The sequence below is a fragment of the Prinia subflava genome, chromosome 2 (assembly GCF_021018805.1).
Source record: "Prinia subflava isolate CZ2003 ecotype Zambia chromosome 2, Cam_Psub_1.2, whole genome shotgun sequence".
Lineage (NCBI taxonomy): Eukaryota > Metazoa > Chordata > Aves > Passeriformes > Cisticolidae > Prinia > Prinia subflava.
The window spans coordinates 80,519,284-80,544,786 of record NC_086248.1 but is presented as its reverse complement, the minus strand read 5'-3'; the positions used below and the strand labels follow the sequence as shown (position 1 = coordinate 80,544,786).

General features: G+C 37.9%; 1 protein-coding gene across 3 annotated transcripts in view; it reads right to left on the bottom strand.

The window, feature by feature from the left end:
- The window catches only part of EML4 (EMAP like 4), a 150,273-nt gene that overhangs the window by 30,243 nt on the left and 94,527 nt on the right, over nt 1–25,503 (bottom strand). For all 3 annotated transcript variants that reach the window (XM_063390768.1, XM_063390770.1, XM_063390769.1), the window contains exons 4-9: nt 23,238–23,411; nt 21,006–21,134; nt 17,899–17,924; nt 17,413–17,445; nt 5,464–5,587; nt 462–611 (exon numbers count right to left, since the gene is read on the bottom strand). In XM_063390768.1, coding sequence (XP_063246838.1) covers nt 462–611; nt 5,464–5,587; nt 17,413–17,445; nt 17,899–17,924; nt 21,006–21,134; nt 23,238–23,411 — 636 coding nt within the window. The remainder of the gene's footprint in view (nt 1–461; nt 612–5,463; nt 5,588–17,412; nt 17,446–17,898; nt 17,925–21,005; nt 21,135–23,237; nt 23,412–25,503) is intronic.

The following is a 25,503-nucleotide window of genomic DNA, read 5'->3' as shown; positions in this document are numbered from 1 at the left end:
TTCTGATTTCCCTGACTGTCTTTATACTTGGATGGGGCATCTTTTACAAAATGAGAGTATGATTGCTCAGTTTGAGACACGGTTTTCTAGTTCTCCTTTAAGATTGCACTTTTGCCATACTGCCTGTAAACAACTGACTTAGAGTCAGGCTAACAAATTTTAATTTCTGGGATAACCATTTGGAATAATTTATGCAAAGATCTTTTCTTCAACCTGGCACTCTTAGATTGTATACATATCCCCTTGTTTTACACTTAAACCAGGTATCCTAAGCTAGCATGGACTGCTCTAACACCATTTACTTGTGCTGTGTTTACAACAGTGAAATCTACTGGGACTGATTAAACAGGAAATAACTACAACTACAATGACAATAATTAGTTTGTACATAGAGCAGGAGAGGAAAAGAAGTATTTCTGCATTCTCACCCACACACTTGCATGCAGACGTTGTATACTAACCATTTAACGCAGTCTGTGTGACCCAAGTAGTGCCGCTGGGTTCTCTCCTCGTAGTTAAAGAGTACCACCACTGAGGCTATGAAATACACAATTTCTCCGGTAGGAAGGAGGTAAACATTGGCTCGACAGTCTCTTCCACGATACCCATATCTATATTTTATTTTAGTCAAGGTTTTCATGATCACTAAATACACAAAAAACCCCAACCAAGTTGTTGTTTTTTTTTTTTTTCCCTTAAAGGATTCCTGGGGAGCTCTCATGACAGCAAACGCTCTTCAAGTTTTTCCCTCTGCAACTACAGCACAATTTCACTAACACAATTTAAAAAGAAATACAAAAACCCCATACAACTGGACTTCAGGAACCCAAATCTCTCAAGAAATGATGATCACTGATGATAAAAACAAGATATGGCAGAAGTAAAGCAAATGCAGTACTGCAGTTTTGTAAAAATTTTCATGTGAAATTTCATTAAGTAACAGCAGGACTCGCTATTCTAATTTAACATTTTTTACAGCAGCAGAGCCATGTATCAGCAGGCTGGGGAGAAGAGCATTGCTTTCACTTGGCCTTTTAAAACAATTCCTAATGCCCTACAGGAAAAGGCAAACTTCTGCACAGCAGCTGCCAAGTTCAGGAAAGATTTCTTTAGACTATTTTAAGAGTATTTTTTAAACAAACCAAACTTAAAAGTAATTTACACAGTGAAAAATACTCTATTCAAATCTACCCAAAATATATAAAAGACACGTTTTCTGTGGGAATATGCACAGCTCCTGATGACATTCAGAAGTTTTACACACTGTGAACGAGCCTTGGTTGGCACTGATCAAACGTTATTACAACTCATTATTTCTTTGGAACAGGTGCAGTTTTCTTCCTCTAGACTATTAATGTGGCTGCCTGCCTATATTTCAGTTCCCTGGGTCACCAGGAACAATTAACATCATAACGCAGACTTTAACATCTAACTATGTAGCCCCAAAAATATTATTTTCCTGTTATGTCGTGCACTTGAGAGAGCTTTCCACTTCACTGCCAACTAATACACCTGCAACAGCAAGAAAAAGATGGGAAACACATTAAGCAATTTTAGCTAAAGGATTCCAGTTTCAAGTCCTGGATAATCAGGTAAATAAAAGGAAGTGAAAGGCCCATGTGGAGAAAGGATGAAGATGGCCCTTTCTCATAAATGAAGACAGGTGATTAGTTGAAGTTTGGGAGTATCTAAACTGGTGTCTCCTAATCTGATAGCCTGACCTCTATTCTCCATGGCAAAAGGCCACCTTTCTACCAAAAATAGCACTGCATTCCCAAGAATGCCCCACTAACACCTCCCACTACTCTTTCTCTTCTGCAGTGCCATCACACCAGAGGAACACCTGCAAAATGAAACACATGCTGTAATTAAACAATAGTTCAAAGAGGGACACTGCATTCAGCTGTCAATTAAACCCCTTTGGAATGTGGAAAACAAAACAGATTTATATCTTGCTGTCTTCTCTTTAGTAGGGAAGAACACAATGGCTCCTCTGAAGCAGAGATTGTTCACTGGCTTACTAAGCAAACGATATCCAGAGAAATGCTGATACAACGCAATGCTGAGGGCAGGACAAAAAGGATGCCTCTGTTTCTCCTCCATCACTATTTACTTCCCCCCTCCATTTTCCTCTTTCTTCTTTTAAACACTGATGGAACTAAAAGAAACCCCAGAATGGCTTTTTATAAAAAATAACAAACAAAGCAAACAGCTGAACTTTCAAAAGCAACGGGCTACAAAGCAATGAAAATATTTTTTCTATTCTGAAGCATTAAGAACGCTATTTTAAATACCTTCTCAGAGGAGAGAGGCAGATTTTGCTCATCTGCTGTACACAATAGGGAATGTATTGATAAGGATTCAGTAAGACTGACATCTTTGAACATTCATCCTAGAAAAGTATTAATGATTTACATAAACATGTCTTTCCACAGCAGAAGTCTGACATGCTTAGCCAAGCTAGAGCCAAACACTTTGGCACCCACGAATGAGCTCTAACATTTGTGAAGCTGCAAGAAAAAAAAAGTTAAAAATTACATTTTCTCAGTACCTTCCCTTCTTTTAACCCTCCTACAAAATAAAGTACCAAAGAGTGGCTGCATTTTCTAGAAGCACATTTTTTACAAACACATAAAGGCAACACCTGTTTTGTGGGACAATTTTTTTGCTTTCTTCATTGTCCATCCCAGACTACCATAAGTGAAAAAAAGAGGGGTTGTTGCTCCACAGCATTTCTTCCCTGCTCCACACATACAAAAAAACAAAGCAGCACATACAGTGTAACACAATTAATGCAATAAAATTAATGCAACAATTGACTGTGTCTCTTCAGAAGAAGGGGTGACACAACTGTGATGCTTGATTTCCACTGAATGTTAGTTTTTCAGTGAAACTGACGATTAAATCAGAGTAATTGATAGATAGTTGCCTTGATCTTGTGATTATTTCTCACCAATTACAAGGACTGTTTTGTCACAATGTTCAATATGTTTAAAAACTCTAAGTTTTGGGGTTTGTTTGTTTGTTTTGTTTGTTTGTTTTAATTGGCTAAAAATAGCTACTGCCCTTATGAAAAGTGATTGACCGTACACCAGAATTCAGCAGTATATTTACCACTGTCTTCAATTATTCTTAGAAAGAAGAGCACTACTGCTAAAAATAATCTCATAAAACAGAGTCTGAAATACTCTCCTGAAACTGAGCTACTATACACTGGGAGAAAGAATCTACAAAGTCACTGTCAAAAGCTGCACTGACTGTGACCTCTGAAGCTACTAAATAAGCCAATTTTGCTAATACTAGGAATGTCAGTGTCAGATATGCTTTAACCAGTTTTGAAGTGCAGTAGCAAAGACTGCACTACAAAGCAGGGATACTCAAACTAAATTATTCAATTTAAACGACATCACTCAGGAACCAGACACAGTCAAGAGCTCAGACTCCACCATGAGCTGCTTTAGCTTGCCAAGTAGCTTAGGCATTTCTTCAAATGACAATAATCTGCAAGGCACAAAAATGGTAAGTTTCCCTGGTTGAGTCTACAGTACAAGGTATCAGGAGTTGAATAAACTTACAAGGAAACATCTAAAAAGGGGACCCCTCACCTCCCAAACCAACCAATAAACCAACAAAAAATCACCACAATCTGCTTGTTGTTTCCTTGCAGCTGGTCATAGTTTACCAGTATTTTCCAAAAGAGGAAAAAAACAAAGGAAAACTCAATTATAAAAAATCATCCAGAAGGCAGGAGAACTGAAAGAATTCAAAACAAATCCTATAAATGGAACTATTCAGCACTCAGTTGAGCTTTCAGGTGCAAAACACTGACATTAGTAAAATACTGAGAGAATCACTGTCCCCGTGCCTTTTTAATAAGATGTACAGGGCTCAGTTTGCCATCGTATTTGCAAGACACAGCTGCCTTGCAGATTTGTTCCCCTTGCTAAACCTAAGCACAAAGCAGATCATCAGCTGGTGCTGCATTTTCAAAACTGAAGAGCAATTGTGTTCAAATTCATAAAGACCAATATTTATTCCTCATAAATTTTACTGCCTTTTCTTCATTTTCTTCACCTTTGCATCCAAAAGATACCCTGCACTCATAAATACACTGGTCTGATTTGGGATGACATTTCCTTAAACACATTCCAAAACACACAGACAGTCTCTTTTAACTAGATTTATTTCACTTTAATTAGATCTCAGCAGCCAACTGGTTTAACTTGAACTTAAGATTCTTGGACATTAAATGTGTCCACACTGGGATTTGCACCTACTTAACTGAGGGTGTGATTTCATGATCAGTTTTCATCAGTCCAAACTGCTCACTGATGCTGGAAAAGTCAAGCTGATGCTCCTCCAGTATGCTAGTTCCAATCCTTGCATGTTTACGAGGCAAATCAAACTAATCTATCAGTCCTGCTTGAAAATTAATTTCACAAGAAGAGATTACATTTCAGCCAGATCACTGACTGACCCAATTCACTCCGCAGTCATCAGTGCCAGCATCAGCAACCAAGACCTGTGATGGCTGGAAAATTGGGTACCACAGATTTACAAAGCATGAGTAAGAGTTCTGCTTTCCTTCCAGTCAGACTCTAATCCAAAACTTTCTTCCTGACATATGACAGTGAATCATCAACATTCCTAAAAAAAAATCTTCCTGCTTTCAGCAACATCAGAGCATCAAAACTTCAGATTATTACAACTACCCAAGTGCTGCCTAGACATGTTATTTTACTGAAGTACTAAGAAACTTACACAATCACAGCTTACTGGAAAAATCTGCAGAGATGGAGGAGTGACAGGAAGACCCGAAAATGTGCAAAGACATCACTTATAATGAACTTAATGTCTGATCTAGTAAACTTGGAGAATTGTCATCAGCCACACACCTACTCAGTTCTTCAAATGATAAATTTAATGCACTTAATACAAACCAGTTTGCAAGAAATTAACCACTTTACTTTAGAGCTGAAATACAGAAGCAGTCCAAAGGATGGCTGTTTCTCTAATCCACACTCCATAGGAAAGCACAACAAACTCAACATCTTCCATAGTTCTAAAGCTTCCTAAAAAGGATCAGAGATTGAAAACTAACTGTTCCTGAAGCAAAGCCTACATTGGTATAATGGGAGGCAGAGGGGGACATTTTTCAAACTCTGTAACTCTCCAAAGATGCTTTCTTTTGCACTAAATATAAATCAGTTAATAAATTAGAATGAGTGTCAACAGCAAAATAAACAAAGAAGTACAGTATTTCCATACCCACGTTGTTTGCCATTTAAAGTTGTCCTATAGAGGAGATACAAACCACTTCCATTGTTATATTAATTTGAACAGTTTCCCTGTCCTTTTAGATTTTACCTCTTAACAGAAAAGGGATAAGACTGGATTCTAAAAGGGAAAAATAGAAGACAAGACAATAAGAAAATAGTGAGTAGTTACTGATATTAAGGATACACCCACTCCAGTTTTAACTTCTCAGGAGGCAGCTCTGTCCTAATATCATCATAGTTTTCTACACCAGAAGGAATGAACATTGTGATTGGTCGGCCTCGCATGAACATCTTGATATATTCTCCCTCTGTTGAAACAAAAAGATACATTAATCATGTAGCAAGTTTACACAAGAAGTAAGAACACAATAAACCAGTAATAAGCACAGAGATGCAAATCGCACTGATTATATAACAATTATTTTTGAAATGTGAGCTTGGTAAAGGCCCAGATTTTATTTTTTGTAAATGGAGCATTTAACACACAGAACAAGCGTTAGTTGGATTTGTGATAGAACAGACTGAGCCTGTAAGATTTTAGACATGCAAGTAAAGTTATAAAGACAAAATTCAAATTCAAATCTGAAACTGAATAAATAATTAGTCATAGAATTACAGGATAAGGTATTTCAGGTTGAAAAGGACCCAAGGAGGTGTCCAAGTCCAACTTCTGCCTGGCCATGAAGCCAAATGAGATTTCTCAGGCTTTTGCCTAATCCAGATTTGAAAAACTCCCAGGATGGAGATGGCACAGCCTGTCTTGGCACCTGACAGCACCTTGGGGGCCTTTCCCACAGAGCTGCTTCCCCACAGCCCCTCTGTCCCCAGACTGTGTTCCTGCCAGAGACTCTTCTTTCTCATAGGTGTAGGATTTGGTATTTATCTCTGCTAAATTCTGTGAGGTTCCTGCAAGTCCATCTCTGCAGCACAGCCACTGGGCCCCGGTGTGCTGCCACTGCAAACCTGAGAGTGCACTGTGTCACCTACCCCAGGCCACTGCCAGACACGATGAGCAGGGCAGGGCCAGGCCAGGATCCTGCAGACTCCATGTGTCATCTACTGGCCACCAGGTACAGCATGACCCATCAAACACAACCCTCCAAGGACAGCCACCCAACTGGTTTTTTCCCCCACCCAGCTGCCCACCTTCCCAAATCCTAATGGCCAGGCTAAGACACGAGGACACTGCACGAAATAGCATCAAGAGCTCTGCTGATGAATATAACCAAGAATTATACATCATCACAAACTAATACAGCAACTTGAGTTATCAAGCACTGTATCCCGAAGAATGGAAAAAAGCAACAGCTCAGAAGGATTCCAGATAATATTGCCTACAGCTGTGACAAAACACACCTATATCATCTCTGTGGGAATCTGAGCACTTTGCAAGCCTTTAGGAACTCCTTTTCAAGTAAAGTAAGCTTAGAAAGTAAGCTTACCTACTCAGGGAAAATGACAGTTCGATTTCAAAAAGCACTGATGACAAAGAGCTAAATATTCCACTAACTTCGCATCAATGAAGTAGTAACTTTTTGTCGCTCTTCAACTTCATTAGTAATTAATATCCAATTTAATATCAATATTAACCAAAGTAATATAATATTCTGCTGTGAATTTGGAATATTGACACTCTTTTATGAGTGGGGATTTGAAAATTGTAGCAGACACAGGGAACTCAGAGTTCAACCCAAAATTTGAATAGTTGAGTAGAAGTGTAGTAGAAGAATTGCTGTAAATTAGCAATACAGTACTAAGAAATCTGTAATCACATTTGACACAACAAACACTAAGCTCTAAAATTAAGATTTTTCAAACAGTTACTTTAATACCTCTTTAAGAAACAAACATGAAACAGAGTTCCCCATAATGCCCAAGGAATGCTTGGAAATATTTAAGCATAAGATTAATATTCAGACTGCATGAGTGTGCAATCTATGTCTGGCCTTCCCTAAAACTGAAATTGAAATTATGAGAAACTCAGACTTGTTTCCACAGAATGATATCTTAACAGACAGCAGAAGCAAGGTAGTCTCAAAAAAAGTCTCTTCTGTTTACAGAAACATTTTTAGAAGATGCAAAGATCGAGAAATAATCCAAGTTGTGAGCTAGACTAACCTTAAGACATGATCTCTACCCCTTTCTGAATTTGAAATATCCCCACTGTACAGACCACAGAATCATATTCTGTCTTACTGCAGTCAGAGAATGAGAGAAGAAAAACTTGTAACTATTTTCCACTAAAGATATAAAGTAATTTTGTACAAAACTTGGAAATGAATTCTTGACACTCAAGCTAGACAAGACAGAAGAAGAGCAAAAACCAGACTACTGAAAAAAAAGGTGGTGAATATTCTAGGTTATTTAAAAGAAGTATTTGTGATCATAGAGAATTTTATAATTTTATTTACAGTGTTGTGTGAAATTCTGTGGAATACCTCTAAAAACACCACAAAGCACTAGCTTGGAATATAGCAGTGATGATCCTAGCACACAGCAATTATTTGGATAGCACTGTCACACACAGGAAAAACCTACGGTGAGCAAATCATATCATATATTGAATAACTCCTAACTTAGAAAGAACTACTGCTGAAGTCTGTGTGATTTTAACACCACTGCATTGCTCAGACTTAACCAGATCAATGAAATTGTGCATGTGAACATCAGAAGTGTTCTTCTACATGTGAGACACTCACTGTGAAGATTTCCCCGCACATATGGCTCGGTTTGTCAAAAACTTTTGGTTTTCCTCTTAACACACTGTAGTTGGAGTTCTAATGCTTAAGAGTTTTAAATGTTCTTGTTTGTTTGTTGACATAGACCATTATAAAATTTTCCAAGTCCCCCAACTTGAAAAATATGACCTGAAAAATAGTCTTTTCAAGCTAACTTTCTGAAAAAAATAATTCATTTTACTTGAATTTTGTGTCATTTTTGATCCTGATAGAACATTTACCCTGTAATGGAGGCAACAGTCCAAATACAACTGAAAGCTAGTGAAAAAGCACCCAAATTTAAGAAATTATTTCTGAATCATGATCACCATAATTCAGCCATTTAAAACTAATGCATATACAAAGGGTTTTCTTATTTAGCATATTAATACAACAAAAGTTGAGCCATATAAATCCAGTATGAAAGGAAAAAATATTGAAAAGATGAAAAAAGTTGTCTTGCTTCTTTCCAAGAACAAACACAGGTGCTTTGAACAAGAACCCTATCAGTCTCTCCACTGAGATAAAATAAAAAAGAAGTAAGAAAATCTCTGGTATCTAAATTAGACTCAACAGTTATTTTACCACATGTGCATTGCTTAACTGCATTGATAAGAAAAATTAAAAATTGGAGCTGTCTCTAGTTTGACATAAATATTTAGATAATTACTCCAAACTAGTACCATGTCTCATTTATCCACCAATACATTTTTATAGTATGTATATTTAGAGATAAAATAACAGTGGCCAAACCCAAGAGTAATGTATTAACAATGACCTTTCTATTAAAATCTGGCACCCAGAGACTTATAAATTAAAGCCTGGGGGTATTTACAAAAGGCCACTCATTGTTAAACCGTAAATTCTTGATTTAACACTGAGCTTGACACTTCTGGTTCCACAAGATCAGTGCAAAATGACACCCCAGATTTAGGATCAAATTTCTCATTGTTGCTTAGAACAGTGGAGACAACCTGCAACTGAAACTCTTATGGACGGAGGCAGTGGCACCTGTTGGACTCTGCAGATGAGAGACATGAAGAGTCCAAGAGGAATTCAGTCAAGTCTTTGGCAGAAGAGGCTCTCCTGGAGCTCAGGGAAAATAATATCTACAGGGCGTTTAGATACAAATTAGCTCTCTGAAGTTTCCCATTAAAGAAAGAACATTTTTTCACCTTTATTAACTAGCTCTATTTACTCAAGATTACCTTTGAAGATACATATTTAAACACTCGTTAGTAAGACACAAACTATGTAAAACTTGATTAAGCCTCTCCCTAAAGAAGAAGGATTAGAAAAAGAGACAACTCACTGAAAGATTTTTTTTTTGTCTAAGACTGTAAATTTTCTTTTGTTAGAATAACCTATCTGTAGGGCAGATATAATATTCATGCAAAAATCCTTTGAAATAATAGAGAAGATGACAGCATATCAACACCATTCTCAAACAGCAATTAATTGCCTGAGGCCAAATTCTTGCATTTGCAACTTAAGGAATCAGTGATTTAACTCATTCACGCTATACTTGCTCAACTGAATGATCAAGAGCACTAGACTACATTCCTTTCCTGCAGCCTCGCTATTTTCCAATACAAAGCAGCAAGTCTGCACTTTTATTTCCTTCTTTTGGGAAAAAAGACCCTTGGTCAAGTTATCACAGATATGTACGTAAGAGATGACAAGGGAGAAAAAGTCAAAACTTCTTCTAAAGAGAGTGGGTAAAAAACTCACCAAACTCCAACCAAAAAAATCCTTGGCAATTCTGGTATCTACCTGCCTGAAAACACTAGGTATGAAAGTAAAAATATTTTGTTCCACATAAAGAGATGTTAGGATCCCACTATCCATTGAGCAGAAGCATCTGGGGAAGGAGGGGTTGGGGGATGTGTGTGGAAAGGGCCAGGAGGGCATACCACGAAGAACCCTTGTCACTTGCTAAATTAATTCATCTGCAGCTGCAGACATCTTATAAATCCTTTCAAGTATGGATCAAACCAACTGAAAGGCACAGTTGAAGCTCTGCAGGTAGCACACCCAGGTGCCACGGATTATCCACACCACACAAAAAGTAACAGCACAGGCCCAGAGCTGCTACAGAAGGCAGCATCAGGTGGCTGCAGCGCCCTGGCTCCAGGGGCCAGCTCCTCACCGGGAACAGCTGCAGCTGCTTTTTGTGCAGCTTTGAGCTCAAATTCACAACCCTTGCCAAACTCTGCTTGGCTCCACGATATTTCACCTCTGCAGCCTCAACAATCTCTTTGCACAAGTGCCAGGGAACACAGGATCAGCACTCCCAATTTATGCTTCCAGGACTGGCTCAGGCTCATTAGGCTCACATAGCAGCCCTCTGGGGGTGCTGGACCTGAGCAGACTCCATGCAGGTCTTGGCTCTCTGTGGGTTCCCCAGAGGTTTGGGGAAATTATTAACTAGGCCCCAAAGATGGAGAAACACTTAATTTGACTAAAATGTGGCCCCAGTCAGCTGAAGTGACACAAAACACTTCTCAGAAGGAGAGACACAAAGAGAGAAGCCAGGACATGGTGAGGGCACATGTAAAGGTAGTCTTGAACACTGTTCAGGCATGTGGCTTTACATATTAATGTAATGAGCTGGAGGAACACCATGGCTGGGCTCAGCTCAACCTAGTCCAGCCTCACAGATACCCAACATGCCCTCCCAGTGCCCTCTCTCTGCTTGCATTGATGTTTTTCACTCTGCAGAGTACTGCAGCACCTGCTTTGGAGAGCAGAGCCTTGGCTGTCACTGAAAGAGACACAAACTCTACTGATTTCAGAACAGCATCCAAAAACCTCCTCCTAACTACTAGCTGGGAATTTCTCAACTTCCAGGTGACAATAACACAAGGCCAGATTGTTATTTTTCCTGTGTGTGTGACAGTTTACTTCAGCACAGGTCTGCCCATCAGCTGTCAGAAAGTGAATTGGGTGAGCAGAAAACAGCTATCATCCCAGCCTTCATATTCTGAAAAAATAAAAACATCCAGCTATTTAACTCTCTTTTTGTATAATAAGGGTTTAGTCTGCCTCTACAGCACAACAAAATTTACCCTTTATGGTTATGGCTGCACGCAGTTTTACAGAGGAGAACCTACCAGGGTTTTGATGTATTAACACTTTGCACAAGGCCTCTATCTACATTAGAATTACTTCTGATACATTCTGGGACTGCATTTGTGTTTCAAAACAAGTGAGTGGTTCAGTCTTTGCACAATTAAGTGGCATGTTATAGCCCTTTCCCCTACCATTTAATTCTGGCAAGCACCTCTTTACAGCTAGTACATTGCTAGCAACTCCTGCATAAATAATTTAATTTTTATACTACTCCAGCCTCAGGAACATCTATGTCTTACTGTATTAGAATCTCAGCTTCTAACTCTATCAGTTTGGCATCCCAGCTTTGTGTCATCAGTGAAATTTCAGTGCTTCTGCTTTCCTGTGTTAAGTTCATTAGTGTAAGCAGTAAGCCAAATAGGTCCCAGCAGGCTGCAGGCAGATGTTAGCAACCAATGTAGCTACAGCATGTTCTTTGGAAATTGACAGCCAGACAGAGAAGAAAGGAATAAATATGTTGGTGAAACAAGGTGCTGCTAGTGTGAGGAAGCTCCAGAAGCCTGGCTGACCTGCAAGAAAATGAGTGCATCTTCTCTCACAGTTACTGTAGGCCGGCATAGTTCCCTTGCATGCAAGGAACCTGTTGATAAGGCATGGTAATCCAGGACTGACTAAAACTAGGGGCAAATAAAATTTGTAGACAAATAGTGGACTGAGTGAAAGTTTTCTGAAAAGCCTCGCTGTACCAAAAGCAGATTCCTGTTAGTATGAATAAGCTTTTAATCAGGTCTTATAAAAAAAGTTGAAAAAATAAGAAAACGCGGCTAGTAACATTAAAATTCAACTCCCAACAACTTCTATTAAATCACCTTTGGAAGAATGTTTAAAACCCAGCAAATCAGGAAAAGCAAGCTGGAAGGCAAAGCCAATGAAAAACCCTGCAGGTGATAACACAGAGCAAAGACATTGCAATACAAACCATCTGAAAGGCTGAAATTAGTGCTTCTATGAAGCCAGCACAGAAAGACTCATGTAATGGCACTTAAGCAATTTAATAATTTCCTTGAATCATATTCTTAAGGGAATATGAAAGGCTTGAAAAGGAAAATAATAAAAATAGCAAGAACGGAGGAGAAAAAAAGATCAAAGAAGTCTTTGTAGATTAACTCAGAAGTATATAGAGCAAAAAGCAATTCAGAAGGCATAAAAGCTACTATTCAGATACTTCAGAAATTTGAAGACAGTGACACTTCAAAATCCTCCTGACATGACACAAAAGGAAATCATCAAGTAGTTTGGTAGAAGCATGTGAGAAACCTTCACCCTCATTAAATGATTTCTTTAACAAAACTGGCCATAATATTAGAAGAATGTATTTTATAAAACACTGTGCCTCATTAGGCAAGACACTGAGGTAGTCCTGCAGGTCTGTGCTGCAATTAACTGCTCTTTAGCTAGTGTGCACATAATGGGATGTCTAATGTAGATGAGATATATATATATATATATATATATATATATATATACACACACACATACTCAAGTTTAGCTCTAAAGGAATTATTATAGTAATTTTGCAAGTTATTACTATTTTTCAGTAGGTCCCACCCCATACAGTTTGAAAGTTCAACATGGGCCAATGCATTAAAACCCCAGCTCTGTTCTATTTGTGTGTAGCAGCACCCTAAAGTGATTTACAAGCAAATGAAAAACCCCAAGACTCCAACCAGCTTGGCCATGCAGAAGGCTCTAATAATATACAATAAACTACCACATCCAGGGTACATTTATTAATCTGTCTTCACCTTCTAGTTGCTTGACCAGTGCAGTTGTGCTTTTTAAAACTACAAATAGCTTCTTTCCCACAAACCTTCTGCTTTCAGGCCTGTGTCCAAGATCTCTGCAGGACCACTAACGTGAGGGACAAGAGCTTAGAAGCCTGTTTCTAATTTAAACCAGTGCTAAGGGCACAGAGACAAATAACCAAATTCAGCCAGCAAGCCTCGACTGTTACATTCAGCCTTACAGTGGAATTAAAATGTGACTGCAGGTCTGTCATCTCTCACCCCAAGCTATTATGTGCCAATGCCTGCTGAACCTGACAGACAGACATGCACTGTTGTTACTGAGCCCTGGTGCAATGCCAGCCAAACAGTCAAATATAACAGATGAGACGAGAGACTTGCCCTGATTGGGAATGATTTTACAGCTTTGCCTTGAAATTTCTTAACAGATCTTTGGTTATTATTTTACATAATCTGTTAAGTAAACTTTGCTTTTTCATTTATTGAGTGACATTATGAATCTAGGTCTTAACAAGAGTTACCATTAGCACTGAAATAATAGAAGTTTAATATTAAACTCTAGCATTTTATTAAAAAAACAGACTGAAAAAGGAATACTGGACACAAACAAGCTTAATAAGACTCTATCTAAATGCTTCCTGCCTAAATATTAAAATCCTGAATTCACCAAGAATCAGTGATAAAAACTCCCAAGTACACAATTTGGTTTTGTGACAGTATTGATGGTTTTTAATAATATGCACTGTGCCTGAACAAGAGGAAGAAGTCCAAAAATGATAGACAGGGTCCCTATTTGCTCTCAGGTACAGGAGCACCTTCAATAACCATCTGATACAAAATCACTGTCTGATGAGAAAGCAGCCACTGAATTTTGCACTCTCTGCAGACAGCACACACTGTCAGCAGGGCACATTTTTTCCATTGTGTGCTCCATGATTGCTCTGTCTGTCCATGAAGCTAAAACTATAGCACAGTTAAACTAACAGAAGAAAAAGTACTAGAAACTGAAAAAAATACAATTTAAAAAAAACCAAAAAAAAAACCCCAACAAAACAAAAAAACCCACCAAAAAACTTAGGAATGCAGCGCATGTTTTTCATTAATTCTTTCACATATGGTTTATATTTTCATCCAAAAAGTTTAAGTGTCTCTTATTACTTTATAATAAGTGAACAAGTGATTCATATATGGAGCTGCTATCACTGGAAATCAAACTCAAACACACAATCTCAGTGAAATAAATTACCTTTTATCTTAAAATAAGCCAAGTCTTTAACTTCTGGGTATAAAAATATGAATCCCTTATGATTAATACTTTAAAAATGTTTCTGCTGAAGTGAGAAGCAAGATGGCTTTCATAGGCAATTATGAACACCTGCTGGTAAAGAATTTAAAAGAACAGCTTTAGTTAGGGTCTTTTTAAGGCTGTAGTAAGCACCTGTTCATTTCACCCATAGCTTTATTGGATTTCCACAGAATTTTAGTACTGGATTTTACTGTGAAAAGGCTGGTAGTTTACAGGGACAAACAAACAAACTGACCCTACACTACGATGTCTGCTGCAGCACATACCCAGAGGAATGAAGCTCAGGACTAACCTTACTTGAAGTACAGGCAGTTCAACCTGAGTGGGAGAGATAAAGGCACTGGGGGAACAAAACTGGGTACTGAGAAGGTACGAGATGACACTGCAACACTTGTGGCTTAGGCATGGAGATAAACAGAAGAAAATCAAGCGGCTGCCCACAAGGCAGTGCAGGCTGTGGCTCCCTGCTGGCAGGAGAATTGCCCAGGTCTTGCTGACATTTACATGCAACACTCTCTGGGGGATTCCTCACCAAACCAAAGCCAATTCCGACACCACAGCTAATGCCTCTCACTGCTGAAGCTCATCTAAGACTCTCACTTGCTTCCCAATTCTTTTCCTTTAATAGCTAATACCAACAGCAACAGAAGCCACAATGAATCTACACAGAGTATCAGAAGATAGGTATAATTGCAGTAACTTCTGCTGCTAGAAAAATTAGATTCCATGAACTAAGCATGCAAAAATGTATCCATCTCTATTTTGTGAGACTATACCAACATTTTCAAAGCTGTTTTTTTATTAGCTGAATCAAAAAAAAAGGAAACAAAGTGATTCCAGGATGTTCAAAGCTACACAAAATTGTCATCTTCCATCCCATTATCCTATGCAAACACCTTCTGCTATGAAAATCTGCAATTTCACACTGATACTAAACTTATTTTATGTGTCTATAAAGACACTGATGTATTTTTACCATAGATTTGCTTTGAAGCTTGACAGTTTGCACACCAGTAGTCTTCCCAAGAGCCTCCTTCACAGAATTTCTAGGTCTAGGAAGCACATGGATGCAATCCTTATGGGAGATAAGTGCTGGGAGCATACACAGTGTTTTACACACAGCTCAGTGAAATGAGCAGCTCAGGGGAGCTGCTGTAATTTAATTAACACTGTGCTAGAGACTGCTCACCCCTAGAGGCAAAGGCTGGCAAGCCACAAAGGAGCCTGAAAGCAGCTGTAACATTTTGTAACCTTGCATTCCACAACAGGGAGGTTCTGTATGAGCACCATGAGGAAGGGTAACTCTTCATCCCATCCTAGCCAAGACAACACTGTCCACAGGATTTACCTCAGAACCATTATGCTAACTGTGCAAATCTTCAGCTTCCTGAGCAGTAGGGTCAAGCTGCCTACTGGAAATTGGTTTACTTATGTGGCAACTGTCAAGCACAAAACAGGCTAAAGTCACCTGCCCTGATGGAGAAGTGACAATATGGTCAAGCTTATACTGCAAAGGATGGATAAACCTGCTGCAACAACAGTAACCTACACAGGCTTTTTCTCTGTGGCAGTAAACACAACATAAAAACTGACAGTCTCACACACACAGACACACTCTAAAACCTGTCAAAATGCATTAAATGGTCCACATTAAAAAAAAAACAAAAACAAAAAAACAACCAAAACTCTGAATCCTGTAATTGCATCTGCATCCATGTTAGACACAGAATTATGTTTTGCCACTCCATGTGTTTAAAATGGAGCAAATGCATTTTTTCTGTGACAAGACTTCCCCTCCACCTCCCACATGTATGGGGCCCTGTTATTTGCACCATGTTTCTCTTTGATTCCAGTTGGGCTCAGGACAGACTATGCCATGACACACTTGGAAGGTGCCCATGCATCACAATCTCTGCACAGTAACACAGAAGATACAGGGAACACATTGAGGCCACTGAAGTTACAGCTACCAGAATAAGGGAACTTCAGGATGGTCCATTTTGGGCAGAACATGCAGAGCTGCAGAAGCACGTTGTAAGGAAATAATTACTACTGAAGGTATTTTAGCTATACACAACTTGGTTTTACGAAAAGTTGTTTTTACTAGCAAAGGTATTTTTAATATAATAGTTTTATTCAAAAACTTGCAAAACTAAATTGCAGCTGGTCTGGCCACTACTGATTAGTTTTCCTTTTACAGTAGCCAGTACTGCACATATGTACTGTTCCACAGCTGGTGTTAACCCCTGTGGCATAATGAAACATTTCTTCTTTGTTCTTGATACTTATTCATTCTCTTTCACACATCTTGTTTCTGAAGATGTTTTTGGTAAGCATCAGTTCAGAATATTTTTATATCTGTAATTTCTCAGTGAACTAGAAAAAGATAAAACAATTGGATCCAAGTTAGGTTTTGCTTTCATTCCAACAATTCGTATATTAACTTGCAAAAAATCTGAAGGTTTTGTTTTCTTTTTTGAAGGAGACCAAAAGCAATCAAACTGTGAATAATGTAAACTAGCTGACAGCACAGAATCTGAAGACCACGGATTTGTTAATTAGCTGCAAAAAAGCACAAGACAAAACCCCTGTACATAGATCTGTTGTATACAGCATGCACTTGGATTACATGCTTCATTTTCGAAATTGCATGCTTCAGTACAGTTTGCAGGACATCAAAGCAGAGTAGTTTTGCAACACCAGAAGTGGACTTCTTTTGTTGTCACATCCCACCATGTTCAGGTAGGTGGCTCATTTTCCTGACTGAACAAGCCAGCAGCAGCAGGTAGCCAGAGAAAGCAAGATTCATTGGTGCAAAGACCTACACTTCGCAAAAGACTCATTTTCGTTTCAGGAGACTATTAAAACCTTCAGTCTCTGTTCTTGTCTAATCAGCATTTTTATGTTGTAATATTGGCAAGACAGAAAGCTGAGATAAAACAAATCTCTTATTTGGCAGTTCTTAATACTCTGATATCTTAGGCAACAATGCAAGGGTTCTATTTGAACACATATTCCTCTCCGATGAAATTATGTGTGCCATAATTTAACTATTCTCCAATTAGTCCCCATACAGATTGCAGTGTGCATATGCATATAAATTCCCATAAGAAGAGAGTTGAAATATTAAGAGAATATGCACTGATGCTCTTTGATGGTGAAAAGCCAAATAAAAGATTTGTGAGAGTGCCAAATTAGAAGAAAGCGACCAAAGCGCATAGCTTAATTCTTACCTTGGCTGTTTTTTTCACGAGTTGACATTTTTGCTAGTTATGGGACAGAAATAAAATATCTTAAAACTATTTCTAAAGTCTCACTCACACCTGCTTGGATGAAGACTAGCACATAGGTCAAAACTTTAGAATTTTGCTTTCATAACCTCTCTCTATGCACATATACATAGAGAAAATAATTTTTAAAAAGGGGTTTGTTTCACAAAAGTAAATCAAATCCTCCCACCACCCACCTACCAAAAACTTCTGTACTTACTAAAGATCCAATCTGATGAGGCCTTCCTCCATAATTTCAAAGATCCATATACATGTCTGGAGTAACTTTATTCCAAATTAGTTCTTGGGAGTTGATTAATACCATTTTACCTCCAAACCCCTGTTTCATAACCTTATGTCCCAATGTATTCATTTAAAGGAAATACTACACAGTCAAAAGCAAATATTTTCAACTTAATCCAGTATTTTAAAATAAATATTTTTATTTACCTTGGCTGACAATGACATCTTTGTGCCTGTGGAAAAATTCAAAATATTATCATTAATAATGTGTAAAGTGCTTATCAAGGCAATACCATCATTTTTTACCCATTACTGCATTTGGAAATCTCATCAGATTCTGTGTACAGTGTAACTGCAGTACAGCGCTCAATAGCTCATCTTGATCATTGTAGTGCATTTTTATTCATATATTACTCTATGCAGGTCTCTGTATCTTTGAAGTAACCTAATCTTTGGCCCTATGGTAGGGGATTCTAAGAATTACTCTGATAATTACAAAATACAAAAAGCTTTTAAAAATAAAGTATGGAGGGCATGTTCCTTGTGCACAGAAAATTCCATTTTGAGAGCGAGCACTTGTAATAACCAAACGTTTTAAGCTGCCAAACATCCTCAGGCCTGCACACAAAGCATTTAACACCTGTCAAAATAAGCTGTCAACACACAACAGCACAATTTTTTCTAGGAATTAACTCTATTGGACACATGGATTAAATGTAAGCAACTTGCAGTTTCACTTAAACCAAATTCCCTGCAGCATTACTGAATGAGCAACACAAAGTCTTCAACAGGGTGTAGTTGAGACATCTTTCCTTATCAGAGCCAGAAATGAGTTACTCATAAAAAAACTCATCGATTTTTTTTTTTTTGTGAAGAGGGAAGAAATACTAATTTCTAGTATCAGATCTACTTCTTAATAGGATAACACTCCTTAATAGGAGAATGTATTGCATAAAACACCCTGTTGAACTAATTTCAAATTCAGCAGAAAGGTATGAGTGGCATCCAGTATTTTTAGCTGGATGGAGGTCAAATTTTTGTAACAGTGACAAAGAGCCAAGCACATGCATAAGGAAAGTCATCTCTGGCTGTTGGTGGAATCACCCTTTACCACACTGCCAAACGAAAAATTTGAAGTGGATTCCCAGTGTTGCCTGAAAACCACTGAATGATGGGGCTGCCGTGGGAACCCTTTTACTTCTTGCGGCTTTATCAGACTGATTTACAGCTCAGTGCTGACTGAAAGACTGAGCTGTGTAAACAAAGTTCACATCCTGGGCTGATAGTGCAAAGCATATGTAAAACATTTCTGTCCTGGGGCCCACATGAGGGGCTGAATTCTATTCCCTTGGACAAGACTCTCATAGCTTCAAGCAGAAGCAAATGTTGAGGCCAACGTTCCTAATTGGGAACAATAAATTAAATATAACAATAGGTCTTTGCACAATACCAACCAGTTCTTATGGAAATATGGCACACAGAATATGAGTAAGAAATTATTATTAAGTGTGTCCTTGTATGAAAACAGTGCCTCTGATACAAATCTGAGCATAAGAACAAGGGACACCACAATGCAAGACCTGCTCTTCAAGCAGGTGATGGTCTGCAATTCATGTTTGAAGCTTTGTTTTTGCCAAATATAGTTAAGATACAACAGCTTCAAGTTATGAACAGACAGCTCTCTCAAACAATAATTAAAACTAATCTTTTCTTGCTACACTTTCATTAGATACCTGACTTTTATTCTACATTAGAGAATGTAGAAGGGCAACCTTTAAGGTCTCCCAGAAACAAGCAGAATCATGGAAAAATGAAATAAAACACCTTTATTGTGACCATGTCTGAACCAATATATAAAGTGTCAATAAAAGTAAAATTTATTTTTACTTTCAGCAAATTTGAAATATGTATCACACTGTGAAAGGTATTTTAGCAGCATAGCAAAAAAGTCAAGGCAGAGGGTTTTGTCATTCCAATATATTATCCAGCAGTACCATGCTATAATCTAAACTGCCAAAGGGCTTTTAAATTCCAACAGAGAAAACCAATTATAAAAGGAAAGGAAATACTTGCAAAATATGCAATGCATAATCCCCTCACACACAGCACTCCACTCCTCTGCAGAAGTCTTCAGGCTAAGCATAAAGCTTTCACTAAATGTGCCGATATCCACACCCAAGATTAGTTTGCCTTTGTTCTTCCCATTCCTAGGGAAGAAGGAATGCCCTTGCACCACTCTCGACTATGTATTTGACAGCCTTATATGCAAGCTAAGGAGGGCACTACAGACATAATCGTAAAAAACTGGCAATTACTCTGAAAGGTCTGAAGTGCTTTATTTGTCAGAATGGGAGGGGTTTCCATGTAGTTCTGCCTTGGACCAGCCCAGGGCTATTTGAATGAAGATTAATGAGCAGATTTAGGACTCTGTAGACAACACCAGGCTGGAAGAAACTGCCAGCACACTGAGGCGACATTGGCAAATAGGAAAGGGGTCAGTCAAAAAATCAACACAAAAATTTCAGCAAAATTTCAGCAAAGTCAAACAGAGAAACTGAATACCAAGTGCGAAACCCATCTAGCAGAGAATAATGAGGACAAGAGTGGGTCACAGTAGGGGTCAGCAAGGTGGGGTTATAGGAAAAAGCAAACTCTTGCCCCTGTGCTGACAGGAGCAGGAGTAACTACTCTGTGCTGTTCACCCCCAGAGGCCTTGACTGGAGACCACAAACGGAGAAAACCTGCTGCTGAGGAAGGGCATGAGAGGTATGGTTGGCTACAGCATATCACCTGCTGAAGGTGACACCGGAAAGAAGAGCTCTGCCTATAGTCTAGAACCTGGAATCTGCTAAAGAGTTAAATTGAGACACCTATGTGAAATCATAAAAGTATTCTTACTATTAGAGTTTACTTTGGAAATATGCTGCATGAAATCCAGAAATTGACTCCAAGGAAATACACTTGCATTTTCAAATCAGCTTTAATTAGGAAAAAAAAAAAAAAAAAAAAAAAAAAAAAAAAAAAAAAAAAAAAAAGAAGCTGGAAGTTTCACATCACTGGCATTAAGCCATAAAATGTCATAATCCTGCTACTCCAAACAGGTAAGACTAAAGCATATTTACACAAGAATTACTTCATAATAATCTTAAAAGTCCACAGGCACCTGGAGCACCAAACTGGCAGGTTATGTAAGTACTCAGTAAAAACAAAGATGCAAAAGGTCCTAGCATGTACACCAGTAAGTTCGCTAGAATTGTGTGATTTCATAATATTTTGACTCTGAAGTTCTCTTGCTTTTATGGATCAATACATACTTGTCTGCATTCTTTGCCACTTTTGATATTAATTTAGATGTTGATGCTACTCTCATCAGCTTGTTACGACTGTCATCTGAACTCTCCCAAGCACCGTGGGTTTTTTCAGCAGTCAAGGATTTCTTTATGCTAGAAGAAACAAAAAAATATTTTACAATTACAAGATAATAATGTACCAATAACTGGAACTCATGTGCAAATGGACAGATCAAGCAGCAGGAGACAAAAGCAGAGCTAGATCTTCCTTCAAGCTGCAGCATGAAACAGGGAAAAAAGATTAGTCAAAAAGTTCTAACTGGATGAATGAAAACCATTGAGCAAGACAATTGCCACATGTTTTAGCTAGTCTTTTCCATTTGCAAATGCTCTTGCATAAAGACTTGAACAAAATAACTTTATACTTCATTACTACATCACTAACAAATTACAGTACTGGAAAAAATGAGGCTAACTATATGAGCCTTAAAGAATAAGCTATATTTTAAAAAATCAATTAAGTAGATAACAATGTAATTTTTTTCCCTGATTAACTGTTCACCAGCTTTAGCACATTGATTTCTGAGGCAGAACAATTCTATCAGATTAGAGTTTCATATGGAAGCTTTGCATTTAGCACATACTAAATCACATTAATGACTTTAATTTTTTGAAACAAATGTCTGCAAACCTCTTGCATGAGCAAGACAAGCTAGGTTTGGCCTGATACTGCAGACAATTAAATCCGTGAATTCTGATGTAATTTCAGCAATCTTATTGCAGTCAATTTATACTAATGGAACTTGCAAATTTTGTACTAGTTCAATAATTTCAAATACACCTTAATCACAGAATACATGTTCAAAAAGTAACCTAGCCCAAATTATCCTTCAACCAGCTGATTTAGAGTTTGCACATGTCCTGCTAATAGTATCACACTTCATCCTGTCAGAAATGCTTTTTGCAGGAGTTAAGTCCTGAAATGCAACCTTAGAAATGGCAAGCTCCTTCCACAGCACCTCAAGAGGCTCAAAGGTCCTGTGACAAACAAGTTAATCAAATCAAGTCAAACCCCTCGGAGACTGAAAAAGGCATTTGTTTTTTCCCCACACTGCAAAAGATTAGTAAGCAAGACTTCAGACATCTTTACAGGGAGATACCAGGCAAGAGAACAACAGGCCGCAAGTTCAGCTTCAGACAACTTACAGGTTTGTGCAAGACATGGAGACAGAGCCTTTACGGAGTGTTATAACATGCACCAGTCAAGTGGAAGTTTAAATATTTACAAGAGCTGTGAATTCAAGCAATGCAAGACAACAATCTTGTGAACCACAGTAAATTTCAGAGTAATTAATTTAATTTTGTTTCAGTCTCTAAGTGCTAGAGAGTAAAAAAATTTACACCTTTCAAAACGGTGAGGTGACAAAAAAGAAAATAAAAATATAATAAAAAAAAAGAAACCATGCCAAGTGATCTGCATAGTTTTGAAACTCAGAAGCTACCATCCAAATCTTAAAATCCATTTTATTCACTTTAAAAAGCAATCTAGTATCTCTAAAACATACCTTTTTTCCACCCCCTGTGCCTAATTCCCACAAAAATGAGTGGGAACTTAAGAGGCAATCCTAAATAAATTTCTGTATTTACTCAAGTCAAGTAGTTCTATGATCTGGGTATAAACCCAAAACTTCACTTATGTAAAGAATCAAAGTAAGCCATCCTGCAATCTAGTAGGAATTTAAAAGGGAAGGGTCATGAAATAAAAAACATCAACAAAAACAAAACTGCAGTCACTTCATAGAATAATTTGAGAGTAAAATTTTCTGACCCAAGGGTTGCAATGATACTAGAACTTTAAAAAAATATTGTTATGAGACATAAATGGCCATTTGGAAGATACACTCCATAATTCAGCTATGTCAGACAAAATCTATGAAGTGTACTTGAGAAGAATCAAGTGAGAGTGACCATTAAATATTTTACAATCATGGCTGATTAGAGGTAATCTATTGTGTAAGAATTTTAATCTGAGAACAAAAAATCTCAGTAATCTTAAAAATGTATTCAAAGGAAAACATGCATTTTTATGTAATTGTTCTGCAGCAATGCCCATTGAATGCCATCTTCTCTAGCAGAAAAAGTATTAAACCTTAACTTGATCATGAGATTAAAACTATTTCACATGACTTGTTGTCAAATATGAACTCAGTATCATTACAGTCATTTTCTAGTACTGTACTGTGGTACTGTGAAAACCTTTTAGCTGGAGCAGAACTCTTGCTTTCTGGAGTTTGCCTGTGTGTTTGGAGAGTCTGTGAGGAGGGCTGGGGAGAAGGTGATGCTTGAGTTTGTGCACTTTGATCATTAGAATGAGAGTCCTCTTTTTTTTCTTTTTGTCCTGGAGGTTTTTCCTTCTTTTTTTCTGTACCGCTGTAAAATAAAGTGTAACATAGAGAGGGAAAAAAGAGAACAAGCAAATTAATTAGCAAGGTGGGAGAAAATGTCCTCTGTGAAAAGATGGGAGAGGCATTCAACAACTTCTATAAACAACCACCAAAAGAACGCTTTGATTATTTACTCAATCCCTTCATGTTAGCATTTTGCTGAAATAAAGCTTATTCACTAGCTCCAACAATAAAAAACAGTCATGGAGACATGGAGGATTATTTACATATTTCAGTTGTACTGCCTTAACTATGATTTTAAAATGAATACAGCTTTGATTTGTGTCCTTCATTCACGGGTTCTCCTACGGCTTTGGAAGCTGACACAAATAGATGCTCCACAGGTCTGCTGTCCCTCAGGAAGAAACCATCCTCTGCTTCAGAGCTCGCTGACCACCCTGCCATGCTGCCAGCCAAGGCTCAGTGCAAGTCAAGGCAGGACTGTGACTTGTGCTGTCTCTCGTTAGTGTAAGCCCACCATGAACCTGCATTTGTGGACATACACGCTATCTTTGAGCTGCCACCAAAGCCCTGGAATGCTGGTGCTGGGCCCTGGGCTCTCCCTGGTGGCACCAGAGTTCAAAGGAAATCATCCCTGAAAACTCATGGCTGTTTTGATCTGTAGTTGACTAGCATCAGATTGTCTCATCATCTCTTCAATGCCTTCAGCCATGACAGCTGAAGGCATGACATGACAGAATTAAATACATGTCATTACCAACCTTAAATCTATTTAGAACCAAATCATAGGTTTACTATGTAAACAGAAAGATTAATTAAAAGGCTTTTCTATGAAATTACATACTTTGTATTATACTGAATCACACAAACAATACCAGGACCTGAAAGAGAAGAGTACTCTCAAGTACATGGCCTATTTTTTTTAAGATTAAAAAATTAAAGCTTCTAAGATAAATTTCTCAGTGTAGAAATACAGCAAGATATAAACACCAGCTAAAAATGTAACAGAAAGATTTTCTTCTTAGGGTCAAAGTAACCTGCAAAGTAAAAAAGAAAGAATATCCTTCCGAACATGAGAATCCAGATTTTCTTCCCTCACAACAATTTCCCCCCAACTTGAATTCTCACATTACCATAATTATTTGTATTTCCATTTACCTTTTCCCAAAACACAAAGAAAAGAGTAAAGCAACATTCAAAATAAAGTAATCAAAAATGGGCACCCAATTTTAACATATCATTCTTAAGAACCTCTTTTTGCTTCTTTTTTTATTTCAGTTAAACTGTATTACCTACCACTGAGACAAAGCCCCCAAGACTTACGGGAGTTCAACTTTTCCAACTGCTTTCAGAGAAGTGAAGCATTGAAAAACAGGTCAAAACACAAATATGAAACCCAGACGCATCTGTAAGGATCACTCAGGATTTCTACTGTAAAACATATTAACTAGTTTAAAATGTCAATATAATCCATCAGAGTGACATTTTCTTTTCAAAAAAAATAGATGAAAACAAAACAAAGAGCTTTCACATTTCTTGAGGGCATATATGTGATCATAGAGAACAAAGCTTGGAGAACTGTGGGGTTTTGATTAATAATTTATAGCCAAAAGTCCTTAATTAAATGGTAGCATAGAAATGTATTATTTTTTAATCAGAAGACTTAGCTTGCATTGCTGGATACAAAGCACACAATCTTTTTGCAGTCTGTTGTAAGAAATGCAGTGTAGTGAAATAAATTCATGGAATCTCTTTTCACTGAAGAAACAGAAGGCTTCTCTATTTCTACTGTGACTGGTACACTCACCACTTTTTGTAATGTCCTATTTAATGATGACACATCAGTAATTCTGCAATTCACCTCTGCACTCCCTCAGCAGGCTCAGGGGAATGCCACCTTCTGAGAGCAGCACATCATCTAATTTATCAGTTCAGTCTTCTATTTTCTGTGTTCCTACCCAAACTCATCTTATCTGACCTGTCTCCTAGAAACCACAGGTTCAGTGTGGGAATCTCCTCACTGAGCTTGTACTGTATTACCCAATTCACTTCTTTGTCATAAAGTTCGCTCCTTAACTTTTTTGTTGGGTCATAAGAATTGCTGGACTACTCTGGTT